Genomic DNA, 27,562 nt, shown 5'->3' with positions numbered 1-27,562 from the left:
AGTTTTCTCGTAGACCCTTTGGGTCTTTTAGTATAGAATCATGTCTTCCGCAAATAGTGATAATTTAAGTTCTTCTTTTCCTATTTTTCTGCCTTTAATTTCTTTCGTCTGTCTAATTGCTCTGACCAGTGTTTCAAGAACTATATTGAATAGAAGTGGTGAGAGAGGGCATCCCTGTCTTGTTCCAGATTTTAGAGGGAATGCCTTCAATTTTTCTCCGTTCAGAATGATGCTAGCCTGAGGCTTAGCATAGATAGCTTTTACAATGTCGAGGAAAGTTCCTGTTATCCCTAGTTTTTCTAATGTTTTGAACATAAAGGGATGCTGTACTTTGTCAAATGCTTTTTCTGCGTCTATCGAGATGATCATATGGTTCTTATCTTTAAGTCTATTGATGTGGTGAATAACATTTATTGATTTCCGTATATTGAACCATCCTTGCATCCCAGGGATGGATCCTACTTGATCATGGTGCACAATTTTTTTGATGTGTTTTTGTATTCGATTCGCCAGAATTTTATTGAGGATTTTTGCATCTAGGTTCATCAGAGATATTGGTCTGTAGTTTTCTTTCTTTGAGGTGTCTTTGTCTGGTTTCGGAATCAGGGTGATGTTGGCCTCATAGAATGAATTTGGCAGAGCTCCCTCTTTTTGTATTTCCTGAAATAACTTGAAAAGTATTGGTATTGATTCTTCTTTAAAGGTTTTGTAAAACTCCGCTATATACCCATCCGGTCCTGGGCTTTTCTTGGTAGGTAGTCTTTTGATTGCTTCTTCTATTTCATCCATTGATATGGGTCTGTTTAAATTGTGTGTATCCTCCTGACTCAGTCTGGGTAAATAGTATGACTTAAGAAATTTATCGATGTCTTCACTATCTTCTATTGTATTGGAATATAGCTTTTCTAAATAATTTCTAATTGTCTTCTGTATTTCTGTAGCATCTGTTGTGATATTGCCTTTTATATCCCGTATGTTAGTAATTTGAGTTCTCTCTCTTCTTCTCTTCGTTAGCATGGCTAAGGGTCTGTCAATCTTATTTATTTTTTCGAAGAACCAACTTTAGTTTTGTTAATTTTTTCAATAGTTTCTTTTGTTTCAATTTTGTTGATTTCCGCTCTGATTTTAATTATTCCTTGCCTTCTGCTACATTTTCTGTTGTTTTGCTTTTCCTTTTCTAGGGCTTTGAGATGAAGTGTGAGCTCATTTATTTGTTGGTTTTTCCTTTTTGTGAGGAATGACCTCCAGGCGATGAATTTCCCTCTTAAAACTGCTTTCATTGTGTCCCATAGATTCTGATATGTTGTGTCTGTATTTTCATTTATCTCTAAGAATTTTTTGATTTCCTCCTTTATGTCTTCTGTAACCCATTGATCATTCAGTAACATATTGTTCATTTTCCATGTGATGTAGGATTTTTCCTTCCTTCTTTTATCATTGATTTCCAGTTTCATTCCATTATGATCAGATAAAATGCATGGTATTATCTCCACCCCTTTATATTTACTGAGGGTTGCCCTATGGCATAATATATGGTCTATTTTTGAGAAGGATCCATGTGCTGCTGAGAAAAAAGTATATCCACTTGATGATGGTTGATATATTCTATATCTGTCAATTAAGTCTAGGTTATTGATTGTGATATTGAGTTCTATAGTTTCTTTATTCAACTTTTGTTTGGAGGATCTGTCCAATGGTGAGAGAGGTGTGTTGAAGTCACCCATAATTATTGTGTTGTGGTCTATTTGATTCTTGAACTTGAGGATAATTTGCTTTATGAACATCGCAGCACCATTATTTGGTGTATAAATATTCATAATTGTTATGTCTTGTTGGTGAATGGTTCCTTTTAACAGTATATAATGTCCTTCCTTATCCCTTTTGATTAACTTAGTCTTGTAGTCGATTTTATTCGATATGAGGATGGCCACCCCTGCTTGCTTACGAGGACCGTGTGCGTGGTATATTTTTTCCCAACCTTTCACCTTAAGCCTGTTTATGTCTTTTCCAATCAGATGTGTCTCCTGGAGACAACATATTGTTGGATTTGTTTTTTTAATCCATGTTACCAGCCTATGTCGTTTTATTGGAGAGTTTAAGCCATTAACGTTTAGAGTTACTATTGATATATGGTTTGTACTTCCAGCCATGTTTGATTATTTATCTTTTTTTTAAATTTAGTTTGTTTCTCCATGATAAGCTTCCCCCCCCCCCCGCCCTCTGTCATTACCGAGGCACTTCCCACTGATGATTTTGGTTGTTGTTTTTCATTTCTTCCTCGTGTAGTGTTTTGCACAAGATGCTTTGCAATGCTGGTTTTCTGGCTGCAAATTCTTTTAGGTTTTGTTTATCATGAAAGATTTTTATTTCGTTGTCATACCTGAAGCTTAATTTTGCTGGATACAGAATTCTTGGTTGGCATCCATTGTCTTTCAGTGTTTGAAATACGTTGTTCCAGGATCTTCTTGCTTTCAGTGTCTGTGATGAAAAATCCGTTGTTAACCTTATTGGTTTACCCCTGAATGTAATCTGCCTCCTTTCTCTTGTAGCTTTTAATATTTTTTCTTTGTTCTGTATATTGGCTATCTTCATAACAATGTGTCTTGGCGTTGGTCTACTGTGATTTTGTGTGCTCGGTGTCCTGTATGCATCTTCAATTTGTATATCTGTTTCCTTTTTTATTTCTGGAAAGTTTTCTGTAATTATTTCATTCAGCAGGTTACTCATTCCCTTGGTTTGAATCTCTGTCCCTTCTTCTATCCTGATGACTCGTAGTTTGATTTTTTTATGTTATCCCATAACTCTTGGATGTTTTTCTCGTGATTTTTTACCAGCCTTTCTGAGTTGGATAGACTCTTTTCAAGATGATATATTTTGTCTTCATTATCTGACGTTCTGGCTTCTACCTGCTCCACTCTGTTAGTGATACTCTCAATTGAGTTTTTAATTTGGTTTATCGTTTCCTTCATTTCTAGAATTATTGTTTGATTATTTTTTATAATCTCTATCTCCTGATAAAGATGCTTAACTTCTTCTTTTATCTGTTTATGTAATTCATTCTCAATGTGTTCTTTCGCTGCTTGAATTTGCTGTCTCGTATCCTCTTTAAGGTTCCATTCCATCTGTCTAAGGTATTCCTTGAGTTCTTTATATGACCATTTTTCTGATGACTCTAGGTCCTCCTGAATATTTAGGCTGTCCTGCATTGTTTGTACTCCTTTTCTTCCTTGCTTTTTTATGCTGCTCATGTTACTTCTTGTTCTGTTTGACTGCTGAGTTATTGTTTACTCTTATACATTTATTTAATGCTGTCGCCGGTTTCAATGAAGTTATATTCTCCGCCCGTGATGTCAGTTCTCTGCCATGGTGGTATCCCATGCAAATGGTGACCATTCGTTCCCTTTGCCGGGTGACCAATGCAACGGGTGGGTCCTGACTGTCTCTCCCATGCCCCGTTTCAATCCTGTGGCCACTGCCTATGAAGGCTCGGTTGGCTTTTACCTCTGGGGTTTGGCCATTTCCTCCTGTTCTTGGGAAAAGGCAGAGATGTGTGAAAATTGAGCTCACTGTCATTCTTGTCAACTGATTTTCTGCTTGCTGTTGAAGAGACTGTTACAAGAACTCCTTTTTCCCATTTTCTAATTGGATTGTTTGCTTTCACTGTTGAGTTTTAAGAGTTCTTTATGTATTCTAGATATTAGTCCTTTGTCAGATGTGTAGCTTGAAATAGTTTGTCCCAGTCTGCATCTTGTTCTTTCAGAGCACAGTTTTGATTTTGATCAAATCAAATTTATCAGATTTTCATTTTATACATTGTTTTTAATCTCAAGTGTAAGAATTCTTTGTCTAGCCTTAGCTCAAGAAAATTTTCTCTTGTTTTTCTCCAAAAGTATTATCATCTTGCATTTTATGTTTAAGTCATGATCCATTTTGAGTTGACATTTGTATAGTTAGTTTAACATAACCAATTGTTCCATGCATTTGTTGAAAATGCTATTCTTCCTTCATTGAATTATTTTTGCAATTTTATTGAATGTTAATTTTCATATTTGCATAGGTTTATTTCTGGGTTCTTTTCTGTTTCATAGATCAATGTCTGTCCTTCAGCCAATATCTCACAGTCTTGATTACTGAGCAGTATATAAAATGCGTTGAAAGTGGTATAATGATTTTACCCATTTTATTCTTCCTTTTCAAAATTGCCTTTCATGTAAATTTAAGAAAATTCTTGCTTTTATCTAAAAAAAAATTAAAACCTTGTTGGAATTGTGTTAAGCTTATATATCAGTTTGTGGGAGAATTGACTTATTTCCTATGTCAGATCTTCCAGTCCATGAGCATAGTATGTCTTTCCATTTATTTGGGTCTTTAATTTCTTTTCTCAGGAATTGTATAGTTTTGGCATACAAGATCAGCACATGGTTGTTAGAGTTATGCCTGTATGATTTGGGAGTTATTGTCAGTGGTATAATTTTTAATTTCATTGTACATGTTTATATTGCTACTCTGCAAGAATATTGTTGATTTTTGTGTGTTCATCTCAATCTGAACTCACATATTAGTTCTAGGAGAGGTTTTATTTTTGTTTTGTGGTAGATTCCTTGGGATTTTCCAAATAGACAGTCAGTGTCATCTGGAAATACAGTTTTACTTCTTTTTATCTGGCTCATATGTCTATTTTCTTTCCTTGAGTTTCTGCTTGTGGAATTGGCTAGGGCTCCCCATGCTGTGGAGAGTAAGAGTGATGCTAGTGCATGTCCTTGCCCTGTCCCTGGTCTTAAGGGGAAAATGGTCTTTCACCACTAAGTATGATAGTAGATGTTCTTATCCAATTGGGGAAGTTCCCTGCTATTCTATTTCTCTGACAGCTTTGATTTTGAACAGGTATGGTGTTATCATGTTTTTCAGTGTCAATCAATACTATCATGTGAGTTTTCTTCTTTAGCCTGTTCATCTGGTAGATTCTTTGATTTTGTTTCTTTTAAACCAGATTTGCATCCCTAAAATAAACCCTACTTGGTCAGGTAGGGTACTGAACACCTTTTCTGTAGCTTACACCAGGATGATGATATTGCACTTACCAATTCACTGCCCTCTCCTCTTCTGAACTCTGCTTCTCCAACACCCAAATTTTCTAAACTATCCTTTTTAAATTTGAATGCTTGGCCTGAGGAGAACATAATATTGAAAGGGCCCATAGTGAAATATACCACAATAATTACTTTTTCTTTCTTAAGAGGGCCTAAAAAGAAAGTGTTGAAGTTTTTATTTTCTTATATTATCCCTTCTATTAAAAAAGATTTGAGGCTCCTTGTTGATCAATATAATATTTTCCCAAGATTTCTAAAGACTTAATCAAAATAATAATTCTGAAATAACATTAAAAAGATAATTTGTTTTTTATTATTAATTTTACTATTAATTAATTAATCATTTTTTTTACTAACTTTTAGAAATGAAAGAAATGCCCAAATGTTTGGAAAAAGTTGAAGGTTAAAATCCTGTTCTCTTCCTATTAGTAGAAATTTGTGGAAAAAAAAATAAACTTTCAACAAGACAAAATTTGAGAAGTAAATGATTTTTTTTTTTTTTTTTTTTTTGTACCAGGGATTGAACCCGGAGCGCTTAACTACTAAGCCATATCCCGAACCATTTTTACTTTTTATTGTATTATTTACTTTTATTATCCAATAGGTGGGTTGTCTGTTGTTTGTTGATATCTCCACCCTCAGGATAGTGAAGGTTTTCGGGTGGGAGAATTGGTCTTAGGGGCCGAGCTGCTGGAAGTGGGGTATAGTGCTTGCCAGTCCCTGATGGGAAACTGTAGCCCAAGGATCTCCTTTGGGGACCACTCATGTGATGTCTCACTAAGTTGCTGAGGCTGACTTTGACTTCTTTTAAAAAAAAAGCCTGTCTTACTGCTTCTACTGGGATCCTCCTGCCTATCAACCTGCCGAGCCACAGGTGTGAGCCACTGTACCGGCAAATGATTTTCATCTTACACAATAAAAAGTTTCTATCTTGAAACATCTTTAAAAAGACTCCCAGATGATCAGTATAGACAGCTGGAGAAATCCAGAAATAGTCTTAAGGTCAATATGAAGTAAGTTGACTAATATATTAGCATAAGTGAAAAATTAAACTTTTATAGATTATTCACCCAAGAAAGGAAATAGCCACTTCTATAAGAAAGTAATTATTTTGTGAAGTTTAAGCTAGGACAAGGTTATTTTTTAGCGTACTTATTAAGAACTCCATGATACACTATTTCTTTGTAAGTTGTGATTTGTATAACAAATACAGTTTTCAAATACGATCACAGTGCATTTGAAACAGCAGGTAATAAGAATAAGAGGCATGTAGTATTTCCCCTTGGGAGTCTAACATTTTTAGTCCTGAGATAAAGCTATACTTGTAAAATTGATAATTACCTATGAATCATTTTTTATTCTGTGTGTGTGTGTGTGTGTGTGTGGTCTAAACCATTCCCTACTTTGTATCCCTTAACCAGTCCGTTATCATATCTTTGTGCTGCCTCCAAAATCTGTGGTCACACATCCCATAACAATGTTTTGGTCAGTGATAAACCACATAGAGGATGGAGTATACCATAAAGCACAGTGAGTAGATGGCTGTACCCACCAGCAACTCATTTCTCTGAACAAGTCCCCATCACTGAGAGACACGGGATTGTATTGTACTTCTTTCCACAGTCATTGGTCATCATGCCAATTCCAGGCCCCATCATCCCTTACCTAGAACACTGCATCATCGCCTGTCTTACTGCTTCTGCTCTTGTGCATCTAAAATCCATTTTTTCTCATTAACCGCAGTGACCTCTTGTCACACATGCCATGTATCTTCCGTGCTTAAAGACCTGCAGTAGCTTTCTCCTGTTCTCAGAATCTGTGCCTTACTTTAGTCAGTGAGACCACACATTCTTTCTTCCATTATCCTTTCTGTTTCTCTTTCCCTTCCTCTTTATGCTGTCTCCCAGCTGTTCTCCTTTTTCTTTCTTGAATAAACCTAGCACTTTCCTTTCCTTTTACATTTGCTTTTCCTTTTGTCTAAAATATTCCATCCCTAGTTTTTTCCTGTGGCTAACTCAACTCTCAACCTTCAAGTCTCTGCTTAGAATTTACTTCCTTTAAAAATCATTTTTGCTCACTTCATGAAATATTGGTCTATCCATGTTACTACATATTAATCATTATTTTCTTGGTAAGGACTACCACATCTTTAGTTATATTATTTGCCTGGTCGATTAATGGAGAACTAGGAAATTAATTCATGAAAACATGTTAACACCAAATTTGTAACTTAAAATATGAATAAGCTGGGCATGGCAGTGCATGCCTGTGATCCCAGCAGCTTAGAAGACTAAGGCAGGAGGATTGCAAGCTCAAAGCCAGCCTCAGAAACTTAGCGAGGCCCTAAGCAATTTAGCAAGATTCTATCTCAAAATAAAAAATTAAAAAGGACTGGGCTGGGCACTGTGCGCATGCGCACACCTGTAATCCCAGTGGCTCAAGAGGCTGAGACAGAAGAATTGCGAGTTCAGATCCAGACTCAGCAATGACAAGGTGCTAAGCAACTGAGTGAGACTCTAAATAAAACACAAAATAGGGCTAGGGACGTGGCTCAGTGATGAAGTACCCCTGAGTTCAACCCGCAGTACCAAAAAATAATAATAATAATTTCTGGACTAGAGTTGTGGCTCAGCATATATGAGGCATATATGAGGCACCGGGTTCAAGTCTCAGCACTGCATATAAATAAACAGATAAAATAAAGCCCATCAACAAATAGAAATACATATTTTTAAAAAAGGCTGAGGACGTGGCTCAGTGATAAAGCACCCCTGGGTTCAATCCCCAGTACCAAAAAAAAAAAAAAATGGCTAGGGATATAGCTCAGTGGTAAAGTGCCCTTGGGTTCAGTGCCCAGTATACCGCCCCCACAAAAGATAGGTGTGTGTGTGTGTGTGTGTGTGTGTGTGTGTGTGTGCATGTGTGTGTATTTGAATATATATGTGTGAATTATCTCATATATATCTAAGCTCAGACAAATGAACCAAGTACGGAGAATAAGGGATGATTTTAAAGACAAAATTTGACCAAAGCCCTGAATGGTAGTTTTCATATATATCTGCCTATATCAACCCCCACCAAAAGACTATGTTATCATTTTTGTTTTAAGCATTTATGTATATTTTAATGAAACTTAAGAGGAGAAAAATATTTATACTTACCCAGGTATTTACCATTCCCGAATGATGTTAATTTTTTTTTCAGAAATTTCATTTTTCCTTTGATATCACTTTTTTAGCCTGAATAGCTTTCTTTAGCATTTATTTTAGAACAGATTTGCTAGTGATAAATTCTCTTATTTTTCCTTTATCTGAGAATGTTCTTATTTTTACTGATACAATATTCTGTTGATAAGGTTTTTGTTTATTCTTTTGGTATTTTAAAGGTATTGTTCCACTGTCTTCTGGCATCTGTGGTTTCTGGTAAGAACTCTGATTATTTTGTTTGTTCTTTCATAAGCAATACATTTCTTTTCTTTGGCAGCTTTCAAGATTTTATCTTATCTTTGGTTTTAGTAGTTTGATTATGCTGTGCCTCACAGTGGTTTTCTTTTAATTAATCTTGTTTGGGACTCACTGATCTTCAGTAATTTGTAAAATTATCCTTTTCACTAAGTTTGAAAAGTTTCCAGACATTATTTCTTTTCATTGTTTTTTTTCTTTTTCCTGAACCAGTCTGTTTCTTTCTATTGTCTCCAATGGCATGCGTGTTAAATGTTTTATATTTTCCCACAGATTCCTGATGTTCTGTCCATTTTGTCTATTTTTCAATCTTTTGTCTCTATTTTTCAAGAGGATAATTTTTATTCTCTCTTTTTAAGTTCACCAGCTCTTTCTGTCTACCCCATTCTTCCCGTCCAATAATGATTTATTTCAAATACTATAATATTCAGTTTTAAAATTGTCATTTGGTTCTTATTTACAATTTCTACTGAGAACATCTTATCTTTCTGTTCCTTTCAAGAGTGTTTGCCTTTCCCTCAAGGAACATAGTTATTCCATTTGAGTGTCCCTTATCTGAATGATGGGAACCAGAAATATTTCACATTTCAGAGGGTGTTTTTGTTGTTGGTTTTGGAATATTTGCATAGGCTTTACTGGTTGAACATTCCTAACCCAAAATAAAAAATACTCCACTGTTGTCCAAAGATTTTCAAATGTTAGTGAATTTTGGATTTCATATTTTTGGATTAGGATGCTTCTTTAAGATCTAGGATATAAACCTCTATGTTATGTCACATCTACTGATTGTCTTTATCTTTGAGAATTAGTGATGTTTTCCTGGTTCTTTGTATGTTTGGTGATTTTAGATCCTATTAGACATTTTTAGTATTATGTTGCTTAGACTCTTGGTCCTGTGGCAGTCTTCTGGAAAATTTTGGTTTTTTTAGCAGATAACCAACACACTTCAGTTCAGAGTGCAAACTCAAACTCTCCTTCAGGAGAATGTTCCAGTGTCAGTCTTGTTTTCAAAACCTTCACTGTCGTGTCTTGTGCATGCACCACTCTGGAGCTAATTTGAGACTCAAGCAGTGGTTTAAATTTCGGTTCAGTCCTCAAAACCTTTATTATACTCCCTTTAGTCTATCCCACTCATACAAAAATCATTTGAGCTCATGTTGATTAACACAGAATTAAGAATCTCTTTCTCTACCTCTGTCCTCTCTTAGATTCCTCCCACATGCTTCAGACCGCAGAGGCTCATTTTCCTGCCCTTCTAGCCAAAAATGTGGTGTTTCTTTCAGAGTTTTAGCTTTCTGCACTGCCATATGGTCCCACAAGTGGGTTCATCTTCTAGGCAAAAATGGGGGGAGGGGAAGGAGAAAGAGAAGGGGGAAAATACCCTATGAAATTTAGGGAGCCCTTTCCCAGTTTCATTTGTCAGAAAAACAGATTTCTTTTTTATTTGATTTTAGTATTTTGTTCTGAATTTTTATTTGAAATCAGCCAGAGATAAAGACTTTTGTGGACTTCTGCCATTTTGGCCATAAACCTCAAGTGGCTTTTTAATGCAGCATTTAATGTGCCTGTGAGATGCATTTCTATCATCAGTTGGTCCATGTCAATAAAACTGGTAGGAATCTGCTTTGGTACAATATCAACTGTAGTAATTTCTATGAAAGCAGATTATTTTACACTGGTGTGATATCTCTAATATCTTTGAATATTTTCTTGGTATCATTACTCCTGGTACATAATTTTTACATAACATTTACAAATTTCTCTTGGTTCTTCTTCAGCATGCATTCTGGAATAAGAGAAAGAGCAAAAGACTCTTTCCATTATTCAGTTACTCAAACAGCCCTATTTCAGTGGAGTATGTAGTCACTTCAAAACAAGTTTGGAGGAAGAGGCCAGCCTTATTTAATGCATGTTTTCTACTCTTAAAAGAGTATTGATGTTTCTGCTAGCAAGCTGTGGTAGGAGCATTCGAGTGCTAGCCAGAAGCAGTCCTCTCTTCAGATCTCCCATAATGCTTTCTGGGAAGATTGAAAAATATCAATCCTGAAGGCAGAGAAACAGCTCTGAAAACTTAAGCACTCTTGGTTGTAGTATACATTTCTGGATGTCCACTGAAGCTGTGTGTGTGGACAATTTGATGCACTCACCTAGAAATGTGGTTTTTCTGGTTCACAGAGTATGCAGAAGTCACACATACATGTATATATACACATACATTTTACATGTCTTTGAGACAGAAGTCATACTTTTAGGTAAGTTCATCAGATTGCCGTTTATATTAGACAAAAGGTGGTTAGAGAAGCTTTATATGACACTAAAAGGGAAAGAATAACTAAATTATGGTACAGTTATGGATTCTATAAATTGGAATACTATTCAGCCATTAAGATAGTATATGCCATTTATTGAAATGGAAAACTCCATAATATTGAGTAAAAATTGAAGTTATCAAAGTAATTGCAATATATTTTTTTATAAAATGCATATCTGCATTTATATAGATGTGTGTAGGAAAATAGTCTGAAAGGATATACAACAAAAAATTTATAGCAATCATTCTCACAAAAGTGAAACTGAGATTGTTTTCCTATGTAAATATTGCTAGGATTTTTTTTAATCATGATAATGTTGTTTAATTTGTGCAGAGAAAAGAAAGAAGAAAACCTGTTTTTATTTTGGGGTAAAGAAAAGGTTTCAACTGTGGTCTAGGCCAAACCTGACCATGCAGGTGGCTCTTCTCCAACCATTCTTATTTTTATTTATTTTTTTTTAAATCTTGCACAAAAAAAAGAAAAGTTTTCTACTAGAGGGCAAAAGAACTAGGACGCATGAGCAGGGACAGGGTGTCACAGACCACGTCTCCTTACTCAGGGGCAAAGTTAAACTCTGACTTTTATTACTAACATTTAACAAAACTGGAAGAAAGGACAAAGCAGGTTGCCTTTAGGCAAGGGTGTCATGAAAGTGATTGAAGCATCAGGTGTGTTGACTTTTCTCCTAGTCTGAGATTTTAACACTGGGTGGAAAGTTGAACAAGGGGACTTGGAAAAGCCTTTCTGATTCTCATTTCTCAATTCAAAGAGAATTGTACTTCAGCCTGCATATGACGAAGAATACAGTAGTAGGACACAATTCTCATGAAGGATGGCATTCTTTTTTTGTTTTGTTTCATTTTTTGGTAACCGGGATTGAACCCAGGGGCACTTAAGCACTGAGCCTCATCCCCAGCCCTTTTTTTTTTTTATTTTATTGTTGGTTGTTCAAAACATTACATAGTTCTTAATATACCATATTTCACAGATCGATTCAAGTGGGTTATGAACTCCCATTTTTACCCCGTATACAGATTGCTGTGTCACATCAGTTACACTTCCATTGATTTACAAATTGCCTTTCTAGTGACTGATGTATTCTGCCGTCTATCCCATTCTCCACTGTCCCCTCACCCCTCCCCTCCCCTCCCCTCCCCTTCTCTCTCTCCATCCCCTCTACTATAAATCGTTTCTTCCACTTATATAATTTTTCTCCTACTCCTCCTTTCCTCTTATATGTAATTGTGTATAACCCTGAGGCTCACCTTCCAATTCCATGCAATTTCCCTTAACTCTCACTTTCCCTCCCGCCTATCATCCCTGTTTAATGTTATTCTTCTTCTCCAGCTCTTCGTCTCTACCCTGTCCTTGGTTACTCCCCTTATATCAAAGAAGACATTTGACATTTGTTTTTTAAGGATTGGCTAGCTTCACTTAGCATAATCTGCTCTAATGCCATCCATTTCCCTCCAAATTCTATGATTAGATTCCCCAGCCCTTTTTAAATTTTATTTAGAGACAGGGTCTCACTGAGTTGCTTAGCACCTCGCTGAGGCTGGCTTTCTGCCTCAGCCTTTTAACATGTCTCGTGCCTTTAAAGGGAGAGCGGAAAGAGCTGATAGTGGTGACATCTGACTACAGTTGATCACTGGTGAATGAATGAAGGGAAGGAGGAATCCATTCTGCAGTTGCCACAATTTAAAGCCATAAGCTTTACACATGCAATGTTTGAGGTCACAAGGTCATAGATGCGACCAGTGATTCCTAAACTTTCTGAAGCTCAGAATCAGTCTTCAGAGCGTGTGTGTATTATATTTCTTGATCCTTCAGATTTAGTAACTCCAGAGTGGGGCCCAGGAATCAGTATTATTCTTCAATTTTAGGTTGTTTTGATGATCAGCCAGGTTTAGATACCACCAGTATACATATGCACACACACATCAGGACAGGAATGAGATGGAGAAAATCAAGTCCATTGATGACACATCAGATGCTTTTGAGGTATTGATATTTACAAAGCTGTGCACGGAGAGGACCATCAGTTCTACAACTAAGTGGGGTTTCATTCAACCGGTTAAGCACCCATTAAAAGAACTGTTTTTATTTATTCATGCTCATGAATACAATAAACAGTATAGAGATTCATGTCAATAAAACAAATGTTTGTCCATAGACCATGAACAGAATTATTTGTTCGTGATTTGGACAGCCACTGTCTGACCCTGGTCTTGCTCTTGAGGGCACCACCAAGGACAATATGCCATTGTTGAGACACCTGCTAATGCTCAAGATGCAGGCAAGATGGATCCTGCTCACAACCAGGTTATCGATAAGACATTGATTTGAGTAGTTTGGGAATTTTACATTTTCGGTTTCATTGCCAGAAAGTTTAGAAAGAGAAGGGAAATAAAAACAGCCCACAAACTCGTTAATGAAAATAGAACATGAAGTGCAAAGAACTGCCATCGCTGCTAAGTGCCCAGTCTTCCTAAATAATAAGAGCAGGCCCTGCCCTCGATGTCATATTTGTCTTCTGAGGCCACTTTTGGTGCCCAGATCCTCCATCCTGAACATGTTTCCTACACCACAGGAGCCCTGCAGGAGTTGTGAGGGGCTCTTCACATCATCTCACAGAATGGTTTGCCCTTCCTTGAATCACCAGGCATGAGCACCAGCTCCACAGAGTCTGAGCCACAGCCCACTTGCAGTGTTCTCCCTGGTCCCTGCTTCTCACACCCTTCATTTCCTAGCTCACATGCCACATTCCCAGTGGGGCCTGTGCCCCCAGCATGCTCCCTGATCTGCATTTCTGTTTTCTTTTTCCTTTTACCTTTTAGTAAACCTGTAATTTACTTACGTTTATTGTTGGTGTCTGTGTCCTCTGCTAGACTATAATCAGTGTGACATGTTATAAGTGGGGACAATGGTACTAGCACATAGTAGGCTTTTAGCAAATAGGTATGTGTTAAATAGAAGAATAAGTGTATGATTCATTGAGTGTGTACCGCCAGTTAGGTATGTCACATCAGTCAGTTTTCAGTGTGGCCTTTGGTATTCACTTAATTATAAACATCTCCCATAATTGTGTTAGAGCGACCTTGTCAGGGAAGCATGCCGGCTCAGGTGCTGGTGCATCTCTGACTCCTGCCTGTGAGTCGGAGTGCCCTGGCAGCAGCTGCTTTACTGGTAGAATCGAAAACGCTTTGGCCCCACAAGAGCTCAGGAGGGTCCCCTACATTTTGGCTTCGCTCCTGTGCACTTATCTCTTCTAAAGATGAGCCTGTTGGATGTTGTTCTTAGAACAGGACCCAGCCCTCAGCCATTAAGCTGGTAAATGATAGGTGTTGATTGTAGGTGTGGCCCCCACGTCTGTAGTGATTTTTAACCGCAGAGTTTCAGCCCATCTTGGAAAGGATCTAGTCTAGCTCCTTTTAGACTATAAGACACTGAGGCACCAAGAGATTAAGTTAATCTAAATTCACAGCGCTAGCTAGAGACACTTCTGAGACTGAAGTCCTGGTCTTATTTGGGGGTTTTAAGGAAACACCATGTTGCTGCAGCAACACCAGTTTCCTCTGTTGTTTCAGCAGGTGGCTTTGCCTCTTCTCACCCCCTTTCTTGGGGAGGATCCAGGTTCTTCCAGATCTTACTTCCCAACCAGACCTTATCTGTCATGCCAACCCGAAGACTTCTGAGCTCCCTCCCCATAAGTATCAGTGTTGTCTTTCCTAAGTCCCCAGTTTTTTGAGAATGTTTCTCTGCTCTTTTTCCTCATTACCATGAGGCTCAACAGGTATGAGAGAGAAGGGACCGGCCAGTGCTTTGGTATTGCTTTGAACTCCATCTCTCTTGCCTAGTTTACCTCATTCCAGTTCCCTGACTTGCTTAGCTCCTCCTCAGGAACTTTATCACCTTTGATGAGTTTCACTGGCTTCTTAACCCTTTGCCATTTATCATTTCTTGAGAGTAAAGAAACATCCCCTGGGGGGAAAAAAAAAGAAAAGAAAAAGAAACACCACCCTGCTTTTGTCTAGTACTTCATTTCTTAGCATCATCTCATTTGACCTTCATAGTAACCTTGTGTGTTAAGTGGGAACAGATACTCTCCTTCCTTTTTCACTGATGAAGAAATGTAATACAGATAAGTGGAGGAAATGATTTGCTTAGTCCTGCCACCTCTTATTGGCAGGGCTGGGAGCAGAGCCTTCAAATCATAGTTTAAAATATTTTCTGCTGTCCCAAATTTTAACGTTAACAGAAAGAGAGACAAAATTTATCACCATCTGGTATTCTGAAATCTACATAATTTTCCCCCTAAAGATTGTACTTGGTTTTAAAAATCTTCTGAGGATATTAATCTGCATTTTTATAGTGTCTTTAGCATCTTGATTTTAGAAAAGACCATTGACAGCTAAGTTGTATATAGAATAGACAGGTTCTCTGATACTGACTGAGTTTTCATCTACAGTATTAAATGTTATTATGTGGACCTGTGTTTGCAATGTTGTGGTGGTCCTTTTGAGAATAAGACTACTGGTAAAGGTTACTCAAATTCTTGGTTTAACCAAGTTGTATCTTGGTTTAAAACTTGGTGTTTACACACGTTTGTATATTAAAGTTGTATCATACAACTTAATAATTTGATATTTTTGCAAGTTTTGACAATCTGCATACTGTAATGAATCCTGCGCATTTAAACTAAGAGTATAAGAAATATTTTCTCTTTCAGTATAAAACATGGTCTAATACTGCATTTCAACCCAGAAGTATTTCTTAAAGTATTTGTTTCTTAACTAAAATGGAAAGTAATATCATATCTCCTTCCTCTTTATTATTAATTATTATTAACAGAAATTGAAATTATTTTTTAACTTAAATTCAACCAATACATTTTCCTTAATTGTAGTAATGTTTTCAGTTACTTCACTGATGAGGAAAGCGTGTAAAGCATGCTGAGCCATGTGAGCTTCCATAGGAGAAAGACATGCAGTTATATCTTTGCAAGTAAACAGATGAGAACTGACATTGTGACGGGGCTGGCAGCAGAGCTCCTCCAGCTTCTCTGCAGCACAGGTCAGTCAAGAGGGCTTATTTGCAGAGTAGCTGATGGGTGGTGCTCTGTAGCGCAGCTTCATTCTCTCTGCCAATTGTCCTTCTAGAGGCCAAGAGGTCCACACAATCATTTATATGTAAGAGTCCTAGAAGATGTTCAATGTCCTTGTGTCATGTGTTCAGAGCTCTCAGCATGATCTAAGACCAGAAATCACAAGGTACAGTTGATAGACTATAAATTCAGAGTCCTTTGATAGAAATTGGAGTTGTCCAGATCTATTTCCTACAAAATGATCATATCCAAATTCAAGATTTACCCTTGATGTTATTCCCACTCATTTTTAAGCTGTTGTTGTTTTAAATTGCTAAATGGCACACTGCCTGCAGTATGCCCTCTTGTTGAGGCCATTCTTAGTCTGATCTAGTGCCAAAGAGAAAGTGAGATTCTTTGAGTTTGGTTTAGCAAATTAGAGTGAGTACAGAACCATCTTGATAGGATGATAAAATTGTTCAAGTACTATAGCAAATAGTAACTATCTGCCTATTGTTCAGTTTCCTGAATGATGAAAACTGACGAATCCTGCCTCAGTAAAGTCTTGACTATGTGGTGGTTTCCTCTTCTTACTGATGAACTGTGTCTGGTCACATTTGGTGTCACTGGTGTGCAGTTTTGCTGGTCCCCTATAAATCAGAGATGCATTCTGCTTAGGGGAACACACATGGGTGCGTGCCCCACCCCCACTGCCCCCCCCATTGATACTAGAAATCACAAAAAGCACACACACACACACAGAAAACCCTTTTGAAATGACCTTTAAGGTGAAAACAGTCTTATGAAAATACATTAGCTGCATTTTTTTAGATGACGCACAGTAAATGTGCAGATCAGCACCAGGTATTTCCCACACTATGACATCTGGAGCAGCCATTATAAAGACAATCATCTTTATGTCTCAAAATAATTTAGGGCCTCTTTTCTTTGTTCTTATCACCAGCTTTATCAATTTAACTTTTTCCAAACATATTTACTCAGAGACACTCTAGTTAAAAAGGAAAGAGATAAATAACATTGAATAAGGCTAATGATTGAAATGTTTAATACTTATCAGTCTAAAAAGAACCATAATTGTTTCTCTTTCAATTGTTTCACTGCAGCTCTTTCAATTAACTAATCTGTAACAGTCTTTTAATAAAGAGATGGGATATTGTCATATTTGGTGGTTTTCATCTTAATGATTTCCATTTATTTTGGTTTATTATTTAGGGACTCTTAGAACATTATTGGTTTTGAATACTTACAGAATATAGTAAAATGTTGACAATTATAAATTGTTTGTTTACTCACTAAAGCTAATTATTACATGATCACTGAAATTTTGAGTAAGCATCTCTTAGAACAGAAAATATTTCAGATTAATCTAAGAGGAGTTAGTCTGAGATTCTGAGAATGATTTCCCAACTATATCTGGAAAGGTAACTTGACTTTTAAAGGATGTTTAATTGATTAATCAAAAACATCATTTCGAAAAACTCATTTTATGATCCACTCTGAGAGCATCTTCAAAATGCCCTCAGGTAGGTGTCAAGCCAAGTAGTGCAAATACTTTTTCATGCAACTGAAGAGACCATGGTGGAATTTGGTGGGAAAGAGAAAATTCATTCTACCTGTGTAACTCCATGCTAACTGCTACGTTATGTGTGATTTGTTTGTTTGTAGGTATGAGAAAGTGCCAGTCATCTTGGTTGGGAACAAAGTGGACCTGGAGAATGAGAGAGAAGTGTCCTCCAATGAAGGCCGAGCCCTCGCGGAAGAGTGGGGCTGCCCCTTTATGGAGACTTCTGCCAAGAGTAAAACAATGGTGGACGAACTCTTTGCAGAAATCGTGAGGCAGATGAACTATGCTGCTCAGCCTGACAAAGATGATCCGTGCTGTTCTGCCTGCAACATACAATAGCATCCAACTCTGGCTGTCCTGGTCAGCATTTGCCCGGTATTGTAGGCGATAGAAACTTCGTCTACTGCATCGCAGAGTTGGCAGGATGCATAGTGTGAATCTCCAGTGCACTGCAGCTCTATTCACAAACGAGCAGTGACTGTCAGCCGATGTCTCTGAGTACATTTGGGTTCAGTACCTACAGTTTCACCATCGTCCTCAGTCTCCTTTGTGCATCTGCAACTTGAAGGCATAGCCCATCCATCTACAGGGCGATCTCGTTTGAAAACGTTGACGGCATTGTCGCTGAGTTGACGGAAGCACCTGTTGTATAAATTTAAAATAATTATAAGGGAGAAAACAGAAGAATTCCTATGACCACTTAACAATTAAAATATTTTGTCTTCTTTAAAAAAAATAAGTAAAGGAGAAATATTTTCCTACGAGAGTACTGATTTCAGGAATTGGGATGGAGTCTCTAACAGTGAATTCCATCGAGTGAGAGAACAGCTGGCCTGCCACAGCGTCGCAGGGAAGCCTTGCTCAGCTGACACGTTTCTGTCTCTCAAAGTTGACGCTTAATTATAGATGTTCTCCTAATTTGTGACATGGAACTAACTCGTGCATCAATCCTTGATAGAGCAAAAGTCAGAACAAGGTTGTGTGGAAATCCAGCCTGGCTCTAGAATCCGTTCAGTCACCTGCTTGGCCACGGAAATGGAGGCCGTCAGGAGGGTTGGATCCAAGTGAAAACTCCCAGCCCAGCCTCCATTGCCTGAGCAGGGCTGGCCTTTCCTTACTGAACAAGAAGGAAGCAGCTGAGGGGGAGATGCCTAGCCTTACTAACAGCAGCACTGAGTAGATGACTAGCACCACCACGAGAGGAAACTGAAGCCATGTTGCAGCCACAGGTTCCCGTTCGCAGAAACCGCACAGGACAGCACAGATATCTGGCATTTTTACGTTCATTAAAGCAGCCAATTCCTCCTTGCCTTTAAGGGCTCTGGTTATGACGTGACCTTGGCTAACCTGCTCTGGAAATCCAGTTTGCTGTAGCAGAGCTTTATTGCAGGCATTTAAAAAATTGAATAACCATGTGAAATAATTTGGGCTTAAAAGTAGAACATAAATTATAGAGTGGAAGGTTAGGGACAAAAAGCCTTTTATCTTTAATTTGCCTGGAGAATTCTATAAAGGTTTTCTTATAACAATTTTGCCCTGATTACTGAAGTGGCAAATAAAGCTAGAGTGAATATTTTGTTTTGAAAAGGTGCTCAAGCTCTGAATTTTTGGTTTTCATAGCCGTGAAGTATTTATCATTTGCATGAGTAATGGCACAGGAAAAACCTATTCCGAAGTTTTACAATCAAGTGTAGAAGGGTTTTCACCTCACTTCAGAGTTAGAAATGCTGAAGAGATTATCTCGAGCCCGCCCTCTGGAGATAAATTTGGCCTTCAGAACTGCAATATCACTGAGCCTGCAATATACCTACCACCCCACATTTTCTTGGTTTCAGTCTTGTGCAAGTAACCTCTGGTCTTATGTGTGTAACTGAGGGAAGAGTGTGTGTTTGTGTGTGCATGTGTGTTTATCGTTCCTAAGAATTTGGCACAAGTCGGAGATAATTGCCTATACTGAGAATCTATACTGCAGAATATAGTGTATTGAGAACATTTTTTCCTTTGAAATTATTTAAGTATCTTTTATACATCATTGAAATCGTGGGTAGCCCCCGAGTGTTTAGTAACTGGCATTAGGCTTACAGATAGAAATAAAGGTTGATAGTATTTTTCATAGAGAAGAAAACTGAAGAAATAATGTGGGTGAAACCAGGCCTTGGTTGTTAGAGAAATCTTTGAATTGTGAATATTTACATTCTTCAGTATAATTTTTTATAACCTTCGATTATGAAGCACCTTGTTTATAGGGCAAAAAGTTTTAACCAATTTTCTTGAAACAGATTTCACTGTGTAAAAATTGATTTAACTCAAACACATAGAGAAATCAAAGATTCAACAAAGATGGTTTATCTACTGAAGTAGAAATATTTATTAATGAATTGGTTGAGTTTAGAAGCCTCTAACTTCTAGTAATGATTATTTTCTTAGAATTTCATAATTCATAGCAATTTATGATAACTAAGACTACATATTAGAATCAGCTGTACAGATTCCACGTTTTTCTATCATGGATTGCTATGCAGATGTGAAAAATAGGTTGAGAAAATGAGAGGTCTGGCAACATGTTAGGTGGAAAAGGTGAAAATTTGGGGCTTCCTGAGAAGGGTTTGTCAGACCAGGTGGACTTTTACCATAAGGATGTTACTAAAAGCTGATTCGGCTCCCTGACCAGTGTCGCCCGCCACGCAGCCCTCTGTGGGAGTGACAGAGCATAAGTGGTCCCTGAGCGGGAGCCCCTCCTCTACCCTGTCAGCCTTCCTCTGGCAGGAATCCAGCTCGGCCTGAATGAATGTGTTTGCTGAGATGGGAATAAAAAGCTCAAGAACAGAAAGATTACACTTGTTGGCACATGAAAAAAATAGTGGCTACAGAGGAGAGTTGGTGACTGTGGGTCACTATTTATTTTATGCCCTGATCAGACTAGCAACTACTTAAGTGGAAGTTTTTCTAACATGCCTTAAAAATATTATGGTTTGATCCAAAGACCCACTTTTTCTTTAGCTCTTGTGATAAGGTTTTCTTTTGTTTTTGACTTTGATTCAAAGGCAGCATTTTTTTAAGTTCTTTTTCTTTTAATGTTGCAACTTTTGGGTTCCTTTAAGCTGTGATAGTGATGGTAACTGATGCCTTTCATTTTGTTCACCTTACACAAAACAAGCCAGCATCTGATCAGAAGTATTACATAAAATCTTCCCTTAAACTATTGAAAGGTGCTTTGATGATTTTCCCCTTCGGTTTGTAGATTAGGACTGAACTTTTGCAGTTGCCATCATTTTTTCTGTGGTAAAACTACTGATATTTGCTTTTCGGTATAAAAGAATGTTGCCTAAGGATGTCTGGTGTTTGTTTTAAAGGGTGGATTTTCCAGTGTGAATGTTGTCAGTATCTGAATGTGAAAGTGTTTTGTTTTGTTTGTTGCTGTTGGGTTTTTATTTTTTATTTTTTGGATTTTATTCTTATCAATAGTCCTGTGTTAGCGCTGGTTAAGCTTTAATTGTCTCTTTAGCCAATCAGATGTTAAAGACTATGGGGGTCTTTTTCTTTGTTCTTTTTTTAACTTGTCATTGTGCATCTATTAAATCTTGATCAGGGTTTCAAGAATGACTGCAGTAGGTTTTGAAAACAGACTTGTCATTATTGATTTGGGGTTTCCCAGAGATATAGTTCACAGTTAATTGTTCAACTCTAATACAACTGACCATTTAAAATTGAACAACAGTTTATTGTTTTGTAACAATGTCAGTTGTTAAACCTTGACATTTCAATTAAAACACGAATTGTAGTTATAACTCAATGCAAATTCAACAGTTGTATTTGGAGTTAAATTATTTTAACAAATAAATTTATTTAATGAAACTCTTGGTTTTGTTTTTTGTTTTGAACATGCTCATGAGTGAAATTATTTATTTCATACAGAAACAACTACAAATTTGTCATGTAATGAATTTAGTACTCTTCCTAAGGAAATATTTAAGCTGAATTAAGTTGAGAATTCATCAAATAATGGTTGGCCATTTCCATAACCTTGAAAAATAAAAGTAACAGGAGGAAAATTTTTAGATGAGTCATTTTGAATGAATATAAATGTATCTTTATAAGTGATTTTTTTATGATTGCCTGATGCTAAAGTTAACAGAATTTTTCTAGATAATTAACATTAATTAGCAGTTGGTTTATGATCCTGCTTACATCACCAAAATGTTTCAGTGTTCTAGTGACAACCAGAGGCTGTAACAGGCCATGTGGGTCTGCAGGGCCAGAGGCTGGGGCTGCTGGCTCTGCAGGGCTGTAGGCAGCCTGTTCTATCTGGGGCCCTGTGAAAGTTGACAGATGTTAATTGTATGCGGCTTTCAGCTGCTGCGATAAGGCTCCCATTCATTCCCTCAGCCAATTTAAATGATGCCTTTTGGTTATGTTGCCTTCAGACTCTGTCAAATGCCCTGGCAACATTCCACCAGTTGAGAAGCTTCATTGTTTTAGAATATAAGAATAATCTGAATGAATATAACAGAGGCACTGTAGACAGAATCTCAGATATTTAAAAGAAAATGTGCCTCTATTTTAGTAGTTAATATCTGCTGGTTAGCTTCATAATCTCATTTGAAGTTTTCATAAACTATTTATAACTATCAAGGAATAATGTTTTAAACTTATCTAATTATAATTTCAATTGAGAAAATGTCTTTAAAGCTGAAAAATAGTATTTTGTTTTGTTTTCAATACTAGAGATTGAACCCAGTGGTACTTTACCACTGAACTACATCCCCAACCCTTTTCATTTTATATTGAGACAGGTTCTTAGTTGCCTGGGATCACAGGCATGTGCCTCTGTGCTCAGCCTGAAAAATAATATTTTGAAATTCTCTCAAGTTTTACATTTATAGTTTGTTAGAGTTCCATGAATGAAAATCTAAATAGCTGACAGAATGAAGTGTCACCCTGTTAGGAACCCAGCTAACCTCTAGGACCTGTGAAGCAAAAGATATTGTCACAGAAGCACTTGAAAGGCTCTTGACCTCATTTCTTAATTTAAGATAGCTCTATTGCCATGTAAATACTAATGATACAGAGTATTTTTAGTATTAGCTGAAGGGTTTTTGTTCTCACCTGCACACATGTGAAGTATTGTTTCAAAAGACTTGCCTCTCTTCAAGGTATAGTGATGTATTACTTCTTTCTATGTTTTTTTTAGACTAAATAGTCTCCATTTTACTGTCTAAGGACTTCTCCAGACCTCTTCAGCAGAGGAAATGGTAGAGGTCAGTCTGCCATGAAAGATTAAATACAAAGAGACTATTCGGCATCAGTGGATTAGGAAAAGGAATTGAAGCAATAATTCTTGGTCTGGTTGATGGGGATTTTCTTACAAGACCCTCTCATTTCAAAAACTTATCAAAAATTATGTTCTACATTGATGATCGTATAATGAACAAATTTTATTATTTTTTTAGCCTTAAAAATTTAAGACAGTATTAGTGAAAAGCTCACAGAAAAAAAGGGAAATAGCACCCCCATTTCCAAAGCCCCAGAACAACCACCTTAGCCTTGGATGCAAATCCCTCTCAGCATGTTTCTGCGCATAGGTACATATGCAGGGGCAGATGCACACACCTGGCTAGAAGGACAAATGGACTGCTATTAACGCAGGAGAAACAGTGGCCGTGAGTACTAAGATCCAGAGGTGACACAGCTGTCAACATAGTGAAGGTGAGGCGCAGAGCCAAGCTTCTGAACCTCCTTTCCCCACTGCTGATTCTTTGAGCAGATGGAATTTGCTCTTTCCAGGCTCATCCAGCTCTTGTTACTGGAGGGTTACCCTGCATCCACCCTGTGCAGCAGACATGGGCACATACAACCCCTGAGAGCAAGAACATCCTAGTCTTGTCTGTCTCTCCTTTGTCTCTCGAGGCAGATACAGATTTAGCCTACTGGCAAGAAATGGCTTGTACCTTTCTTAATTGTAGAAAGACTACTGCTATACCCCTTTCTTTCCAAGGATCATGTCACAACCTGAGCTAGTCCATGCTGAGAGCTTGGGGTGTCTAGTGGTAGGCGGGGCTACAGGTCTACTTCCTGAGGAAGAATTTAGGCTAATAGGATCTATGAGAAAGGCCCCAAGCCACTTTGGGAACAGCAGCAAAGCTGAAGAAGGACAAGGAATCTGTGTGTCAGACCCTGCCTTCAAGAAAAATGCTAGATCCATGTCTACAGTTAAATTTTGCTACTAGATTTTAGTGAAAATTTTAATTCAAAATGTCAAGATGAGAAAGCTTTCTAACATCCTCTTATGAATGAGGGGTGAGTGTTTCACAGATATTTACAGCAATTTAGATAAATTATTGTTTGGTGGAGAACTAAACCCAAGAAATTAAATACTACTAATGGAAGAACAGTGGAATTTTTATGGGGAGTCCCAAAATATGAGTAAGGCTAGGTAAGACATGACACTTTTGTGAACAAAAGCTACTAGGGGATTCATGTAAAAGTCCTTTGTTGGTCATTCCCACAGGGTGAGAAAGTGAAATAGCCATGACTCAGAATCTGTGAATCTGGCTTCCAGGGGAGGATCTGCCAACAAGATGTTCCAGCCAGCGAACATTGTTTATCTCAGTTATTATCCCAAGTGTGCACTAAAGAGGCCTTATGCCTTGAGACATTTTGCAGAAAAATGATTCTAGAATCAAGTCAGTTTGGGAAGCCCTGCCTAGTACATCCCACATCTTAAAAAAAAAAAAAAAATGAGATAAATTCTAGTGATCTTCCAAAACTAACCTGACCTCAGGGTGTTGTCTTCAGATAAGACATAGGGATGTGCTATGAAGCAAAATTTGGAAAATGCTGCTGTTCGGTATTTGGCCTCCAAACCCTGCTGTGGAAACTCTGTCCAGCTGACCTGGTCAATAAGCCTAGGGCTGCCCTTCTGGTCTCAAGAGGGAGGTGAAGGATGACGGGGGAGGGAGAGAGAATGGAAGGGAGGAAGGGGCAACCTACAGTTGGTGGACATTTGAGTTGTTTTCAGTTAGGTCCGCTATGAAGAAAGCTGCTATGACCATTCTCAAACGTGACATTTGGTGGAGACATTGCCCTCTTCTAGGTCAATATCAATTGAGGAGTGAGACTTCTGGGTCAGGTATGCTTGTTGGGTTTTAGTAGACTTGGATAGTTTTCTCTGAGTGGTTGTTAACCACCCTCCGAGACGTGAGAATTCCAGTCCTGCTGATGTGGAGCTTACTCTGCAGAATGTTCACTACAGAGCCCTGCGACTGACTCCTGGGGCGAGTGGTAAGAGGAGATTGGGCAGATGGAGAAGCTGAGCCATGGTAGGGCCAATGACAACCTGGCAGTGGGGGAGGGGGAGCTAGGATGGCCTCTCAGAATCATCCTGAGTTGGGCCCAGATGGCTAGACCTTGTACTCTTCCTCCATCTGTCACTGTGACCTGGACAAGATGTAGCCAAGGCAGTCTCTGAAGGATCAGAGTGATCCTCTAGCACTCTCTGGAGCTGGGCCAACAGTCGCCCTTTGAGGGAGCTCTAGGTGGTGCCTCACAGAACCCCCACCTCCCACCCTCACCTAGGGCTGTCAGTCAAGTTAGTCATGCTGGGGGTTGTCTAGTAGCATGTTATTGATTTTTACTTTGTATTTTTCTAAAGTCATTAACATTCATCTGCTTGATGGTTATTGGTTATCCCCTTTTGTGAAGCACCTGTTTGTGTTTTTTGCCCTTTTAGTTGAGTTTAAAAACTCAAGAAGATTTATTTGGTCTTTTTCTTGTATATTTGTAGGAGTTATTTAAATTTTCCGGATGCATGTTTTTAAATATACCATCCTAGACTGAAGTTTGCCTTTTCCTGCTCCTATTAGTGTATTCTGATCAAAAGAAGTTCTTAATTTTAATGAAATCAATGGATTCATATTTTCTTTGATGGTTAGTTGTTTTTGTGTTCTTTTTAAGAAATTATACCTATTTTAGGATTGTTCCTGACCCCAGTGGTATGCAGAGTTGACCTTGTGAGGAAAATAATAGTAGAATAACTCATTTAATCATAGAATTTGTTGAACAGTGACACACCTATCATCATTAAACAGTCTTTGTTTCATATTATTGATGAAATATTTAAACATTTAACTGACAGTTTTTGCTCTTGGCCAGAGTTCCCCACATGCATTTCATTAAATATTAAGTCTGTGTTGAATAGGAAAAAAGATTCCACAGTCAAATAAATTTGAGAGACACTCGGTTAAACAAAGTCAAGTAGGTTCTTGGAGTCTTCCATGGGCTCTTATGGATTAGGTAATCTCAAGAGAGATGATAGAAACATTACATACCCCAAATTATTTGTCTGGCTCCTCAGAGGATTATTATTTCACATTTGGTAAATATCTCAAGAAAAAAGGTATAATGTCTGGCAGAAAAAAGGTTAAGAAAAATCTGAATCCACGAATTCATAATGATATTAAAACATACTGAGGATTAGCCATTTACAGAAGAATATTAGCTAATAGATTAGAAGGACTTATAAAATCAAGAAGTCATCATTTCACATCCCCCACAAAAATGATTCAGACAGGAATCAGCAATGCTGAGACCACTGGGCGGAAAGAAGAGTCACATGGTCTCAGTGTCTCTTCACATATGCTTCTTTTTATTTGCTAAGGGAAAGAGCGGCAAGACCTAGCTGAACCTAGTGATCAACCCAGCTCCACCAACAACAGGACAAAACCCACCTCTGTGACATAAAGGGAAGCACCCATGTCATCTGTGTGGCATTCTTAACCTGAATGTAGACATGGGGATGAAATTGGACAAATGCACATGATAGTTTTGGATACTTCAAAAAGTCAGTGTGTTCAAAGACAAAATGGTCGGTGCAAAAGGAGCTATTCTAGGTATAATCAAATTAAACAACTATTTAAAAAACAAATAAAACAGTGGAAACAATGCTTCTTAACGTTTTTCCTGCTCCCCAGTCTTTCACAAGTGCATTATAGGTAAACCTCTGTCATATTAGACTCTCAAAAGAGAAAACGGGGTCCCGCTCCTAGGGGAATGCATCCAGATCGGTTTGGCTCATCTTTCTCTGCTCCAGGACTCTGCCTGCTGTACTCATTCCTGCGGAGGAGTTAGGGCTTTCCTTGAACACAAGTGATGCTCAGGATACTCACTGCCCACCTAGCAGGACTTCTGATTTTTTGTGGCCTGTAGGTGGCCATACCAACTAAAGAAGCCCAGGGTACTGCCTCCCTGGGACAAAGGCAAGTGCAAATAAACACCTGGAGAATGTACCTAGACATCTTGAGTGAAGATTAAGATAGACAAGACTTACCTGGTAGACACCAGTCTGGTTTCCTTGTCCTCTTCCTTCCCACGCCTTCCCTGCTTTCATTCCTTCCTGCTGCCTCCTCTGTCATGAGGACCCTCCGCAGCCCCCCCCCCCCCACTGCTAGATTTCCTCCACTTCCTAATCTCAGTTGCTCCTTAAGTCATTAATTCTGTCTCCACCGAGAATGACGCTGGTCTGGTGGTCGCTCTGGTCGGATATCTTGCAATAACGATTTTCTGGGAGGGGAATTAGCTCACTTGAGCAGCTGGCTTCAGCAAGCCCCCGCATTTCTCTCTAACACCCAAGGACATTTGACTTGTAACTAAAACAAAATGAAATAAAAATGAAGGGGAAAAATGCTTTCAAATTCTTATTCACACATACCAGCAGTGATCATTATACAAAATCTTATTTTAAATGATGACCATCTTCTCCATAAATATTATATTCAACAAAGCTGATTAATTGCTTGGCATTAACTTTAAGCCAGGATGACCATTGGGATGATTGTTACTGTTCCATGGTGTCTGTCAGGACTCCTGGTTGGGACCACTCAAAGCTGCTCGTGGCTATGGCCTAGGGCTGGAGGGCTGGGGGTGGCGGGGGTGGCGGGGGTGGCAGGGAAGAGCCGGCAGGAAGGGCTGGGGAGCCAGGGCAGGGACTTCTTGGAAGGGACCTGAGGGGAGAGTCCTTTGAGGATAAGGCCTGG

At 38.2% G+C, this 27,562-nt stretch overlaps 1 protein-coding gene across 1 annotated transcript in view; it reads left to right on the top strand.

Moving 5' to 3' along the window:
• The window catches only part of RAP2A (RAP2A, member of RAS oncogene family), a 43,584-nt gene extending 22,210 nt beyond the window's left edge, over positions 1 to 21,374 (top strand). Inside the window, exon 2 of the mRNA XM_081307771.1 lies at positions 17,633 to 21,374. Within this exon, the coding sequence (XP_081163897.1) occupies positions 17,633 to 17,870 (238 nt within the window). The 3' untranslated portion in view covers positions 17,871 to 21,374. The remainder of the gene's footprint in view (positions 1 to 17,632) is intronic.
• The last annotated feature ends 6,188 nt before the right edge of the window (positions 21,375 to 27,562 follow it).

Source organism: Spermophilus citellus, assembly GCF_964194105.1.
Source record: "Spermophilus citellus genome assembly, chromosome: 1".
In the NCBI taxonomy this organism is placed as follows: Eukaryota; Metazoa; Chordata; class Mammalia; order Rodentia; family Sciuridae; genus Spermophilus; species Spermophilus citellus.
Note: the sequence above shows the minus strand (reverse complement) of the source record. Positions and strands in the feature narration are given on the sequence as shown.